This window comes from Eumetopias jubatus, unplaced genomic scaffold (genome assembly GCF_037043125.1).
Source record: "Eumetopias jubatus isolate StellerSeaLion01/CBP00866 unplaced genomic scaffold, mEumJub1_p1.0 scaffold_3, whole genome shotgun sequence".
Taxonomy (NCBI): domain Eukaryota; kingdom Metazoa; phylum Chordata; class Mammalia; order Carnivora; family Otariidae; genus Eumetopias; species Eumetopias jubatus.
In genome coordinates, this window is record NW_028274809.1 from 39,543,330 (window position 1) to 39,558,407 (window position 15,078).

General features: G+C 35.6%; 1 protein-coding gene across 2 annotated transcripts in view; it reads left to right on the forward strand.

Annotated features, from left to right (window-relative positions):
• DNAH7 (dynein axonemal heavy chain 7) overlaps window positions 1-15,078 on the forward strand; it is a 249,121-nt gene that overhangs the window by 72,041 nt on the left and 162,002 nt on the right. For both annotated transcript variants that reach the window (XM_088022077.1, XM_028121645.2), the window contains exons 22-26: window positions 2,385-2,494; window positions 6,466-6,634; window positions 8,817-8,919; window positions 9,040-9,167; window positions 13,602-13,814. In XM_088022077.1, the coding sequence (XP_087878203.1) occupies window positions 2,385-2,494; window positions 6,466-6,634; window positions 8,817-8,919; window positions 9,040-9,167; window positions 13,602-13,814 (723 nt within the window). The remainder of the gene's footprint in view (window positions 1-2,384; window positions 2,495-6,465; window positions 6,635-8,816; window positions 8,920-9,039; window positions 9,168-13,601; window positions 13,815-15,078) is intronic.

Sequence of the window (15,078 nt, forward strand, 5' to 3'; positions counted from 1 at the left end):
ATTGGAAAATTAATGTTGTTAAAAAGTTCCTACTACCCAAAGCAATCTACAGATTCAATGTAATCCCTGTCAAAATTCCAATGGCATTTTTCACAGAAATAAACAGTCCCAAAATTTGTATGCAGCCATAGAAGACACCAGATAGTCAAAGCAGTCTTGAAAAAGAACAACAAAGCTGGAGGCATCATGCTCCCTGATTTCAAATTATATTACAAAGCTAGAGTAATCAAAATTGAATGGTATTGGCGTAAAAAGAGACACATGGATCAATGGAACAGAACAGAGAGCTCAGAAGTACACCCAGGTGTATATGCCAAATAACTTTTGACAAAGGAGCTGAGAATATACAATGGAGAAAGGAAAGTCTCTTCAATAAATAGTGTTGGGAAAACTGAATGGCCACATAGGAAATACTGAAACTGGGCCACTGTCTTACACAATACACAATAATTAACTCAAAATGGATTAAAGACAGGAATGTAAGACCTGAAAACATAAAACTAGAAGAAAACATAGATGTTAAGCCCCTTAACTCAGTCTTGGCAATGATTTTTTTTTTTTTGATTTAGCAACAAAAGCAAAAATAAACAAGTGGGACTACATCAAACTAAAAAATGCTACATAGCAAAGAAAACCATCAACAAAATGAAAAGGCAACTTCCTGAATGGAAGAAAATACTTGTAAATCATATCTGATAAGGGGTTAACCTCAAAAATATATAAAGAACTCCTACAACTCAATAGCAAAAACACAAACTACCTGTTTGAAAATGGTCAAAGGATCTGAATAGACATTATTCCAAAGAAGACATACAATGGCTAACAGGTTCATGAAAAGATGCTCATCATCACTTATCAGGGAAATACAAATCAAAGCCACAATGAGAGATCCTCTCACACCTATTAGAATGGGCATTATCAAAAGACAAAAGATAACAAATGCTGATAAGGGTGTGGAAAAACGGGAACCATTGTGCACTGTTGATGGGAATGTAAATTGGTGCAGCCACTATGGAAAACATGACGCGGTCTCCTCAAAAAATTAAAAAAAACAGAACTATCATATGACCCAACAATTCCACTCTGGGTATTATCTGAAGAAAACAAAAATACTCAAAAAGGTATATGCACCCCCATGTTTATTGCAGCATTATTTACAATAACTAAGGTATAGCAACAACCTGAATGTTCATTGACAGGTGAATGAATAAAGAAGATGTGGTGTATATATATAAATGGAATATTATTCAGCCATTAAAAAATGAAATCTTGCCATTTGCAACAATATGGATTGACCCTGAGGGCATTACACTAAGTGAAATAAGTCAGACAAAGACAAATACAATCTGATCTCACTTATATGTGCAACCTAAAACAAACCAAGCTCATAAACACAGTGAGCAGATTGGTGGTTGCCAGAGGCTGAGAGTGGGAAGGGGGGAGAAATGGGTGAAGGTAAAAAGGTGTAAACTTCTAGTTATAAATAAATCATGGGAATGTATAATACACTGTATGTTGACTATAGTTAATAATACCATATTGCATTTTTAAAGTTGCTAAGAGTAAATCTTAAAATTCTCATTATAAGAAAACTACTTATATATGATAGATCTTACCTAGACTTACTGTGATTATTTTATAATATACACAAATATTGAGTAATTATGTTTATACTTGAAATTAATATTATATGTCAATTATACCTTAATAAAAACATTAGCAATTGAAAAGAAAATACAGGAGAGATAAGGAACAAATATATTTTCCACAGATACCTATGGAAAAAATTGAAGCCAGTGACTTCAGACTTATCTGAGGAAATTAGATATTGAATTCTTCTACTGAATTTAATGATGTCTGAAAAGTGGAATTTTTTTAAGGATTTTTTATTCATTTGAGAGAGTGAGAGCACTAGTGGGGGGGAGGGGCAGACTCCCTGCTGAGCAGGGAGCCTGACTCTGGGCTATATCCCAGGACTCTGGGATCATGACCTGAGCCGAAGGCAGATGCTTAACTGACTGAGCCACCCAGGTGCCCCTGAAAAGTGAATTTTATTTATTTTTATTTTTTTAAAGATTTTATTTATTTATTTGACAGAGAGAGAGAGACAGCGAGAGAGGGAATACAGGCAGTGGGAGTGGGAGAGGGAGAAGCAGGCTTCCCACCAAGCAGGGAGCCCGATGCGGGGCTCAATCCCAGGACCTGGAATCATGACCTGGGCCGAAGGCAGACGCTTAATGACTGAGCCACCCAGGCACCCCTGAAAAGTGAATTTTAAAAGATGTTGTTTATAACTTGACAGTTACTGATTAAGGAGTTCGAGATTTCATATTATTTAAAATTTTGTTATTTAAGTTAACTTTATTTTCTCTGATTTATCCTAGGAGAATAATTTAGAAACAAAGATGATCAATGCTGGCTTACGATATGGATATGAGTATCTGGGTAATTCCCCTCGGCTGGTTATTACTCCACTCACTGATCGATGTTACAGGTAAACTCACTAATTTATGGGTCTATTGGAAATAAATTTCACCCCTAGACCCCTAAATTTCACCTAAATCTTTAAAAGAAACATTATCTTCCACTTGGTAAATGTATCCTAGGTTATCTTTTCCTAGACTCAATACTTTTCTCAACTTGACCTTCAATTTCTCTTTCCCTGCTGGCTTTCTCCTCTTAGCTCTGGAGCGAAGTATTGCCCGATATTGCTATTGTTGTTTACATTGTTCATTTCTTCTTTCTTCTTGAAACTTTCTCTTTGTTTTTGATCCTTTGAGGCAACCTCCTGCTTCCCCTGAAACACAGAAATTTCTAGATTTCTGTTTTCATGTTGTGCTTTGTCTCATGCTTCACAGTTTCCCAAATGATCTCATCCACTGTCAGGCTTTAATAGCCTACATTCTGAAGATCCACAAGTCTGTATCTCCAGCCAAGGTCTCTCCTGTAAACTTGTGCTACATGCTTGCTGGATATCTCCATTAAGTAACTCTTAGGTATTTACATTGAAATTTTTTTCTATCATGCTTCTGAATAATAAAAGGGCTTTAACAACTTTAATGCAAGTTTCCATCTCCCATATTCCAAATTATTGTCAAAATCTAAATTAAAGTGTTATTTTTTTCAGGTATTAAAAGTCCATTTAGGTCTTATATCAAAGCTAACATCTTTCATCCACTTTAAAATTCCCTTTCTCTCCCAGCTCGAGCTTGACACAACCTCAAGGCCTTTATTTGGGGAGGCAAATGTGGTCAATGTTTTGTCAGTTTTATCCCTGTCCTTTGCATTATTCTCTCCATCGCTCACCCTTGGCTCCTCCAGTCTTGGGGGTTAATGGAGGAAGGAAGAAAGAAAGGGACAGGTGGGTTCACGTGTGACAACTGTCTTGTGCGGCTACTATCTCTTGGCTGTTTAGTGTTCTCAATGAGGGCACAAGCCTAGATGTGCCAGATCTGCCATGGAATATTTATGTGGGTTTTTTGGAAACCCTTCCCCACCAGTCACCTGTGGAAAATGCCTTCTCTGGCTGGCTGCTGGTGACTTTTGCTTCAGCCTCTGTCTGAGGTCAGCCACACATGGACGCTCACCTTGGTGTCTTCTCCGATGCTAGGTGGGCCTCCTGCAGAGTCCCATTCAACGTGACTCAAATCTAGCTTCCTTCTGGTGGAATCTAGATCTGGTTAGATGATATACATTTATTTTGCCAATAGTATGAGTACATCTCCCTTACTGTCACTGTTTTCCCGAGCTCTGCCATCAGGAATGGCTACAGACGTTCTCTTGACTTTAAATATTTTAAGTTGTGATTGAATTCCCAGTTCCTGTGTTACACAAATTCCAGGGGTCAGACAGTGTGCCAAGCTCTCCGAATAGTTCTCTAAAGCCCCACAGGTAGTTTGGCAGAGGGGCAAGTGCTTTCTTCTTCTCTACAGAGGGACGGGAAATAAACAACACACTAACAGCTCTTTCCAAAGATCTTTACTCTTGACCCCTCTTTTACAAGCTTCCTAGCCAAATTCTATATGGCCTGGTGCTAGGTGGCCAATTTTACTATCTGTAAGATAAGATTATCTGGCATAGATTGCTCTATTTATATTCTGTTACATATTTTTTACATCTAATATTTATATACATTTACCAAAAACTTTATCATTGTCTTAAATCATAATTGCTTCTTCCTTTGCCTTCTTTCTGATTTCATTTTTCTTACTAGGCAACATCCTTCAGTAATTGTTTCAGTGAGGTTCTGCACGTAGTGAACTCTATCAGTCTTTGTTTTTAAACAAAATTTGGTCTTCATTCAATTATTAAATGATAGGATAGCTGGGTATAGGACTGTAAGTGAAGCATAATTTCCCCTCAGCTCTCCAAAGATCTTATTCTCCTGGCATTCATTGCCACTACTGAGTAGACTGTTATGTTTCCTTTGTAGGTAATTTTTTTCTATCATGTTTTTAAGATTTTCTCTTTATTGTTGATGTTCACTGTAATGCTACTATACGTGGGTGAGTTTTTATTTATCCCACTTGAGACTTTTCAGTTCATATCTTTCTTCATTTCTGGCAAATTCTCAGCCATTACTTTTTATTTATTTATTTGGGGGGAGGAGTGAGGAGAGGAAGGGTAGAGGGAGATGGAGAGAGAGAATCTTAAGCAGGCTCCATGCTCAGCAGGTAGACCCTGAGATCATGACCTGAGCTGAAACCAAGAGTTGGATTCTTAACCTACTGAGCCACCCAGGTGCCCCACAGCCATTGCTTTTTAAATTTGCCTTTTTCCCATTCTCTTCCTTTTTTTTCTTTGTCTCTCAACTTTTCTTATATTCCCCATTTTGATATCTTCTTGGGTGATTTCCTCATATTTATCTTGTAGTGCATAATTCTCTTTGTTTACTCTGCCATTTAATCTGGTAACTTTTTAAAAAGTCCAATAACTATATTTTTTATTGCTAGATTTCAAGTTGCCTCTTTTATGAAACTGACTTTTTCTCATAATTTTATGCCTCTTGCTTTTTTTTTTAAGATTTCTTTATTTTAGAGAAAGAACGAGTGGGTGGGGGGAGGGACAGAGGGGGAGAGAGAGAGAGAGAGAGAGAGAGAGGGGAATTCAAGCAGGTTCTGCACTGAGTGTGGAGCCTGACGCGGAGCTCAATCTCACAACCCTGAGGTCTGACCTGAGCCGAAACCAAGAGTTGGAGGCTTAGCGAACTGTACCACCCAGGCACCACTGTCTATTCCTTTTTATTTAAAATCTCATTAAATAAATCATCAGGATACCAGAGTACCAAGTATATAGTAATTCTCCCGCACCTTTGTCCATCTGCCACTGCAAGTCTGACTCTTAACTTTGATCTCTCTCTCTCTCTGGTTTTAATTATGAGCTCATTTTAGTAAGGGTTGATTCCCCATGCAATCTTACATTTTCTCAGCTGTGGAGGTGTCCATGTGGAACAGTTTCACATTTATCTCTTAAAAGGGCTCTAGGGTTTTCTCTGTCCAAAACAAAATTTCAGTGTTAATTTCTCAGTTTGGGTTCATGTGCCCATGGATAATGGAAATTGGGACCCTACCCTCATGAAGCTTTCTACTGGGTGCTGCAATGAAGGGTAAGCTTCCTATCTCCTCTGTAGTTGATCTTTCTTTGTCTTTCTCGAGTAGGTTGCTAGAGTAATTTTAGTTTCCATTTAGAGATAAGTCAGTTTTCAAGGCTTCTAGATTTATATAAGTGAATGCATTCCAGCTCTTCACCTTACGCAGTATAAGAATTTTTCTGTTTCGGGGCGCCTATGTGGTACAGTTGGTTAAGCGTCCATCTCTTGGTTTTGGTTCAGGTCGTGATCACAGGGTCATGAGACTGAGCCTCACATCGGGCTCCGGGCTCAGCATGGAGTCTGCTTAAGACCTTCTCTCTGTCTCCCTCTGCTCCCTACCCCTCCTTGCTAGATCTCTCTCTCAAATAAAAAAATTTAAGGAGAGAAAAAAAGAATTTTTCTGTTTCTCTGTGGTTGTAAAATACACTTGTGTTTGTATGCAGATCCCAAAAACAATTTGCACCTCTATAGCTTTAGCACCTAATTACTGACAGCTTTGCATTCCCTCTTCGTTGGTGATTTCCTTTACATTCTTTCAAAAATGGCTACGTATTTCAAAAGTTACTTTTTTTTTTATGTAGCATTTCCGAATGTTTGCAGTTAGGGGGATTGGGTGGTTCAGCATCAGCTGAATTCTCTGTATTGACCAGAGTCAGCATTGAATTTCAAGTGTGTTTGTTCTGATTCTCTTCAGAAGTGAAATATAATAACAGATAAAGTAATGCACAGTCAGATTTTTCAGAAGTTCATGGGAAGGAAGAAATTATTGAAGAGGAAGTGGAAAATCTGGCTCTCAGTTTAAACTTTTCCTCTTTTCATAATGTATATTAAAAATGACATTATTCTACAAAGATTGCTTATTTCTTATATTTCAGAACCTTGTTTGGGGCCCTTCACCTGCACCTTGGAGGAGCCCCTGAAGGGCCCGCTGGCACTGGAAAGACTGAAACTACCAAAGATTTAGCAAAAGCAGTAGCCAAACAATGTGTTGTTTTCAACTGCTCTGATGGGTTGGATTATCTGGCTTTAGGAAAATTCTTTAAGGTTTGAATTGACTCATTTCTTTACAAAATAACTGCTCAGAGAGGAAAGTTTATTATGAAACATAATTTAATGCAAGTAAAAGACTTGCATAAAATTTTACTTAAATTTAAGTAAAAATTAAAGCTCTGTCTCCATTCTCCAGAGAAGTAGGGTTATTTCAGAGAATTATTTCTCCTTTCAGAGAAAGGAGCTTTACCTGTGTCTCCAGTGCCTGCTGTAATGGGTCAGTATGGCTGATAGGAATGAGTGCTGTGCCTTCAGTATATTGGGGCAGCTAAAAATTTGAGAACCACTACATCATGTAAAGACCGTGGGGAATCTAAAGTCTTTAACCTGTAGCTCTTATTATTAACCAGTTATGATTCAGTAATTTACTTTCATAGATACACTCTAGTTAATCTTTTCTTGCAAACTTAAAATACTTGTTTTTTTCTTATACTGAGTCAGATTCCCACTCTTAGGAGTCTGTAAGATTGCAAAAGGGGGAATTAAAAATGTAACATCCCTGTCTATAAAACTATAATGTCTGGTCATTTTAGTGCTTTGTTGCTACAGGCTGTTATTCTTTAAAATGTTAGCTGGAACAGTCGAACACAGAATTATCCATTTGGGATTATAGGTTCTGTTTATTTGTTTATGTCTATTTTTCTGTGAAGATTCTGTAATTCTTATTTTTAAAGATTCTGTAATTATTTTCCAAAATTTCTTGAGAAAAGTTAACATTTAAAAAGAAAACCAAACTAACAACAACAAAAAATATACCAATCCTGCCCTATACAGTAAACTGTCCCTGCCTGATATAGGGCAAGGTCATTTTATAACAGATTTGGAATTTAAAGAGTCTCTATATTTGTGATGCTGAAACAATTAGGATAAGATTTTAAAAGTCAGAAATATAAATAACATATCAAGAAAACATTTGAATGACCAGTTACCATTTTAGTCATACTCTGTAATGATATACAACCTTGTTGTAATGATTCTTTAAGAAAGAGATAATAAGTCTAAAAGAGTCTCTGTGTAATTTAGTTTGAATAGCCATTATATTCCTAAATATTTAAGGAAAAGTCTGGTATGTACTACTGAATTTTTGAATATATATAATGATTTTCTTAATTCCTTGATATAGATTCATACACTTTTGGTATCAAAGTTGCTTACTGATAAGTATTTATTGGTTATAAAGATACTTTGTTAGGCTCATGCTGAATAATAAGGGTACAGAATAAAAAAGACATGGGTCTTATTAATAATGTCACAATCCTTAAAACTATTTGAATATGTGACTTCTTAAGTATTTTTTTGTTCTCTGTGGTTTCTAGTCCTCTTATTATATGTAGAAATAAAAGTCATAGTCTTCTCTAATGAAATTGTGCTATTCTTTGAAATGCACAGAGTTCACATTTCATCCAGTGTGGTTCAGTAGATGGAACTGTGTACAAATCCAAGGTTCACCACTATTAACTCTGTGGCCTTGTACTAATTAACATCTTGTATGATATGGTCTTAGTTTCTTTGCATAAAAGATACATGCCTGTAACTACTCATACAGCTACTCAGTGAAACATACATACATACATACATATATATACAATCTATGGAATATGCATTCAATAAATGTCAAATTGATTTTTTAAAAAATAAATTTGAATTTGGACTGAGCTACTCAAGCCTGGTGGTCTAGTTTTCTTTAATGCCCAAATGGCACATGTTTGTGAGGTAGCTGTGAGTTAGAAGTGCAAACTAGAGCCTCAAACTATGTAAGTTGACTATTAAGGTGCTCAAACCACAAAATAGTTTCATTAGCAACAGAAGTCATCTTATTTAGAGAAATATTGCAATCTATTCGATGAAGTTCATATAGAAAAAGCAAACAATCAACTTGCACATAAAAAGTAAGAAAGGCTTTGAGATTACAGGTATACATCTAAATGCCAAAAGATACACAGAAAGTAAAAAGCTATTGATCAAATGGACAATTTTCCAATTGATCAAACTCCTTATTCGTGCAGAATAATGAATTTCTAATAAAAAAATAATACACTGTCTTTAAAGATAAAGGTGAAAAAGCAATTTCCTTGATAGGCTATTAAATCCTTGAAAATATCAGGTGAAAATGCAACATTTCAATGCAATATTCAGTCAGATAAAATTGAAAAATTTCATTACTCTTTTCTCCCAGGGACTGTTATCTTGTGGAGCCTGGGCTTGCTTTGATGAGTTTAACAGAATTGATTTGGAAGTACTGTCTGTGGTTGCTCAACAAATTCTTACTATCCAAAGAGGTAATGGCCTGGTTTGTCTTTGCATTATGTCAAAACAATAGAAATATGGGAGATAATGGATGGCACAAGTTGCATTTAAATGTGGAATTGCTGAGTCATTTCATTCTTGATGACCAACAGGTATTAATGCAGGTGTCAATACACTAGTGTTTGAAGGAACTGAGTTAAAACTTGACCCCACATGCGCTGTCTTTATAACTATGAACCCGGGATATGCTGGGCGATCGGAGCTGCCGGATAATCTGAAGGTACAAAAGGGACAATTAGATCATCTGTTTCCTTTCTGTAGTTTACAAAGTTAATATGTAAAAAGAAAGAACATGCTCTCCTTGAATTTTATGCAAAATATTTGCTTTTGGACGTTGTATTTTAGAAAACTGTTTTAGAAAATAATTTTTATTTATTTTTAAAGATTTTATTTATTCATTTGAGAGAGAGACAGCACAAGCAGAGGGAGGGGCAGAGGGAGAGGGAGAAGCAGACCCCCCACTGAGCTGGGAGTCTGATGTAGGGCTCGATCCCAGACCCTGAGATCATGAACTGAGCTGAAGGCAGATGCTTAACCGACTGAGCCACCCAGGTGCCCCTAGAAAATAATTTTTAAAGCTTTGTGTACCTTTAGAAAATGAATGTGCAAACCAGATGTAACTTCCAAACTGATATTTAATAACTGATAATTATAGAAAGTTAGAAAATATAGGAAATACTGAAAAAGATACCCATTCTATTGCTTACTATATTGTATCCTTCAGTTTTAAATATCTTTTAAAAGGCAAATTTTAAATGGTAGAATCCAGCAGTTGTGTATGCTGGGTTGTTTTTTTCCAGGTTAATATTATAACATGAGCATTTTCCTATCTTTATAAACATAATTCAAACTGTAAATAAATTTACCGAACTGCATCTTACTGTTGGACACTTGGGTTGCTTTTAGTTTTCCTTCATTATAAATAATATTGCAATGGGCAGTTTTTACTTAAGGCTTTTGTCTATTTTAAAATATTTCCTTAAGTATGGTCATAGGACCGAAAGCTGTGTTGTTAAATTGCCTCCCAACAGAGGTTGAAATAATTCCAGCCCACATCAATTCTCAATTGTCCTTTATACTCAACACTAATTTTTTTTTCCTGCTAAAAAGAGCAAAACGCTTTGCTAATTGAATAGACTAGACTCTTCACTAAAAAACAAACAAACAAAAAAAAACCAAAAAACTTGATTAAGAGAGAAATAGGACATTTCCCCATATCTTGGGCATTTTATATCCTTTTCTGATAAATTGCATTTGTGGCTAGAGCATAAAGAACAATGTTGAAGAATAATGCATGGTAATTGCAGATCCAAAACCAAGTCTCCTGACTCTCAGTCCTATATTCCTTTCTGCTATTCACATAGTTAGACTGACAGCTTCTTAGACTAGTTGAGGAATTCTTCTTTTCCACTGAAGAGACTTTCAATTCAACTAATTGCTGCAAAGTATTTTGGTATTTCCATTCCATGTACTTTTATGTATTAGACGAGATGTTTTAATACTTTGCCTAAGTGAAGGAAGGTATGATTAAAAAATAAAAACTGGTAAATCCTCTTTTATCTAAGAAGCGTTTTGCAACTTTTCATTGTGATTTACGTTTGGAGAACTCTTTTTGTAGCAGTTCTTTTGTTCACCCATGTTTTTCTTTTCTTCAGTAGGATCAGTCTGAATACATAGTATTTGTAAAGGAAAAAATCTGTGAATAGCTAATCATAAAAAGCTGGGACTGTTATAAAAAGTTGAGTCTGTTAATGTCCTATGCAGACTGTGTCACAGTTTTATGTGCTGTGCATGTTGAAACAGTGTCGAAATATCCACCTTGTGGTTCTGTGGGTGATGGATTTTCCTTCTACTTCAGGCCAAAAACTGCTCTGAAATTCTGGTAGCTTTGTTGTTGTTCTTCCTACTGTGCAGTCTTCTTGGTTACAATGGCTACAGAACATCTATTTTCAAGTATATATGGAACAATTTTTTAAAAATGTCAGTCTGAAAAGAAAGAAATAGATATTCCTTGGGAAAAAAAGAAAAAGCTTACTGAGGTCCAGAGAATGTCTTCAGAGTCATCTTTGAGCCTTCCCTCTTCTTCACCCAGTGATTCAGCCAGTCACCAAAACCAGGGATCCTATTATACAAAAGCCTTATAATTCTTGCTGCTCTTGCCTAGTCCCACTGCTGCACCTTCCTTCCCTCCCTCTTCATTCTTCCCCTGTGTGTCTTACTGCAACAGCTCGCTTGTCACCAATCTCTTCTCCACTAAAATTCACTATAATTTATTCCCCATTATAATTCTACTGGTGTCTTCAGAAGAAATCTGATCCTATAACTTCCAGACTTAAAAAGCTATTGGGTTTTGTTGTTTTGCCTACAGAAAAAAAGTTCAAAGTTCTTGGCCTGATCTACAAGAACCTTGGAATTAGGACCCAATGCATCTGTCCTGCCATCTCCCTACACCTATGTCATCATGCAGATAGTCCCATTTTGACATCCTGTATATCTAGATAAGATCTGCATAGTGGAGCAATTTCTTAAGCACATTGCTACATTAGAGAAGCTATATTTAATATTAAAACTATTCTGAAGAATCAATATTCAATAAACATTTCAGAATAGTTGAATGTTAGAAGCCATGGTAAAATGGGCATGTTCCAGATCTTCGAATGTCACAAAGCCAATCACCTGATGCATAGCTTTCCAGAAGGATAATGCTTACATTCTGATACCTGTATCAGAATTTATTCAAGCCCTGGTATGATACCTGGAGCTAGATTCTTCTTTTACACTCAAGAAAGTACATCATTGGTTAAACCAGAATTGAACTTAAATTTTTTTAAGAACACTAAAGTACCTTTAAACTTATTGCTATTACTAACAAATTATTTCTGGCACATTCCAAATCAAACCATATCATATCAGTATTTCTCACACAGTTTGAGAACCATTGAATTAAAATATTCACCTAAAATTGTTTTGAGTAAGATGCTTTTCTCTGTGATAAATAGAAATCGATGTTAAATCTTTGGTGGAGGATTCTTAGTAGATGGAACATCATGATAAACCCTTGAAATTTCTTTACCACACTCTATTTTTTGTTCTCTTGGCCACTGATCTCTCTGTTCCATGATGTTCCATGGCCATATTGCTAGTACGGCTGAGGGAATGGGAATAGAAATTTGTGAAATATCTGATGTGGTCAGGGGGAAGGCTACACCACACAGACCTGGATGTTCACCTGAAACTAATAGCAGTTGATACTATTGTAGAAAGACTGTACCACCCAAACCTAGCTGGGCCCACTGACTGACTGGTTCATTCATTCTTTCTCTTATTTGTGGAAAGAAATAGTTGTTGAGAACCTACCCTTTTAAAGAGGTACCATCTGTATAGTAATTCTCTTGCATTCTCTTTTCCTCAAATATGTAGTGGTTTAGAGCACTTGCTTAAACTTCTCTGTTTCAAGTTATTTGCTCAAGCCATATATTTTTAACATTTTATTCTTTATTTAATGGTAACCTTATTGATAAAATAGCAGTATTAAGGCCTCTAGTTAGTAATTAACATAACACATTGGAAGAGTCTTGCTCGATGCCAATCTTTTATTCTCAACCTGTAACAGTCATAACAGATCACTTAAGATATCTTATTTCCTATCTGCCTTGTGTTTCAGGTAACTCAATGAATTCCCAGAATATATTTATAAACTATCTGAATAAAACTGCCATTTTTCTAGGAGCGCCTGGCTACCTCAGTCAGTACAGCATGTGACTCTCAATCTTGGGGGTGTGAGTTCAAGCCCCACGCTGGACATGGAGCCTACTTAAAAAAATTGCCATTTTTTTTTTTTATCTTGAGTACACAAAGGTCCTGGCTTAATGTATGAGCTACTGAAGTAGGTCCTGACACATACTGACATTCTAAACTTAAATTTTCTTATTTATTCTTTTAAAATCTGTCTAGTTTTCTACTTAGCTATCACAGATCATTTATTTGTCCCACAACATTTAAAAATACCATGGGGAAAAAAAACTTTACAATTTGGAAAATTGATTTATCATAATTAATAATTATCTGTGGCTTTTTTCCGGTTTTTATTTCTTTATTATGCTTGGTGAAAGACTGACATGGTGACTGCAGACTCAAAAAGTTAAAAATATCTCAAAATACCTTATTTATCTAACATAGCCTTGTTATTAGGAGTTATCTGATTAGCCCGCAGCATACAATTAATTCTATTCCAAGAGAGCCTCACTTGAAGCCTGGTCTCCCAATACCATGCACTTTCTCACCAGCCCATATGAAAAGCCCAGCTTTTGGACATCCCAGCAGGCTTAGATATATTTCCCCTATAACCTGTCACTTCTCAAGAAGAATAGAGCATAATTGATACTTAGCATGTGAATTAATAATTCACCCAAAACCTAAGTATCATGAACGTTCTTAAAAGCATAACTTAAGGCAAAATAGTGATACAGAAGTTAATGATATTTATAACAATTACAAGAAACACGTTTTTAAAATTGTTTTTATCTATATGATTTGGACATTGTAATTGAACATTATTGCAGAAAAGCTATATAGTCATAACGCATTAGGAAATGCACAGTAGGGTTGTCTTTACAATGGTCTTTTCAAAAATACCTTTCTTGCACTCCTGTAGGCTCTCTTTCGGACAGTAGCAATGATGGTGCCTGATTATGCCATGATTGCTGAAATAGTCTTGTACTCCTGTGGGTTTGTCATGGCTCGGCCTCTGTCAGTAAAAATCGTGGCTACCTACCGCTTGTGTTCAGAGCAATTGTCCTCGCAACATCACTATGACTATGGCATGAGAGCTGTGAAGTCCGTGCTTACCGCTGCTGGGAATCTGAAGGTAGAGAACTCAAGTGATTTCTTACTCATGAATTTTCTGTTCGTAAATCTCAGGACCCTGTGTCTTCACAGAATTCCAGTAACTGGTTGGTTTCATCAACTGAAAAAAATCCAGCTATTGTACTAAAAAATAGTTGATCATTTGCACATGTGAAAAAAGGAAGTTTTATGATTTGTAAAAACTTAATTCAAAACTTAATTAAAACATAATTCTTACTGAGTTCTGTTCCATAATTTTAAATGCATGAAAATAGGTACTACCAAGGAATGAAATTCCTTGCTGCTGAGAAATATTTTGAAGGCTTTCAGTCTATATGAATGTGTACAGCTTCAAAGGAAATAATGTATAATTAATAAATATATACACATGTGCCAAAACATTATCAATTAGTGTAATTATATAATTACAGCCTATTGTAGACTAGCAGTTATAGACTTGCAATATAATGTTTGTATTTTAAAATGGTATAAATCATAACTATATAGATGGAAAAATCCAAATATTTTAAGACTTATGTAACTTTTCATTGAAAGTATTTTGTGGAGGCATGAACTAAAACTGTGCATTAGTTCTTTATGAAACAAAGCAAGGTAGGCTATACTTAATAACAAAATGCAAAATGTGACCTTGGAGTTTATAAAATTTTCATGTTCATGTTTTGTCGAAGATAAAGATTTTAAAATATATTCTCCATGATTAAGAGCCATGGCATGCATTTTTATCTTCTGTAATAAATGTTACTGAGAATTCTGATATATAATGGTAATATTCTATTTCACATTAACCTAGAATAACTGCACACCATTGTTTTTTGCAATAAACAAATGCAACTAGAAGTAACAATTTGTATTAACCTGGCGTTGTCAGGATTACACTGTGGTCAGATAATGGGAAAGATAATGCATTGTCTAGTGTATGTTATTACTGACATCTTGACTATGGAATTGAGCTATTAAAGTTACACAGCAAATGAATCCTGCAAATGAATCCTTTCATTCTTTGTCAAAAGCTAATTTAGAATTGTTGAAAGTGTTGGCTTGAATATTTTGAAGTTTGTTTTTATTATATCAAGAAACAATTTAATTTGCTTTAAAATAATAGCTTCTCAAATAACAAAATAGACTTTTGACACCTCACAATTTAGGGGTTAGACTGATCCAAAGACAAAGTCCACATGAGCAGGATTAGCTTTGGCATTGTGTGCTCTGAACTTGACTGCTGGGCATCACTGACTTTGTAAGGGTAAAGCCAGTTGGAACATGGA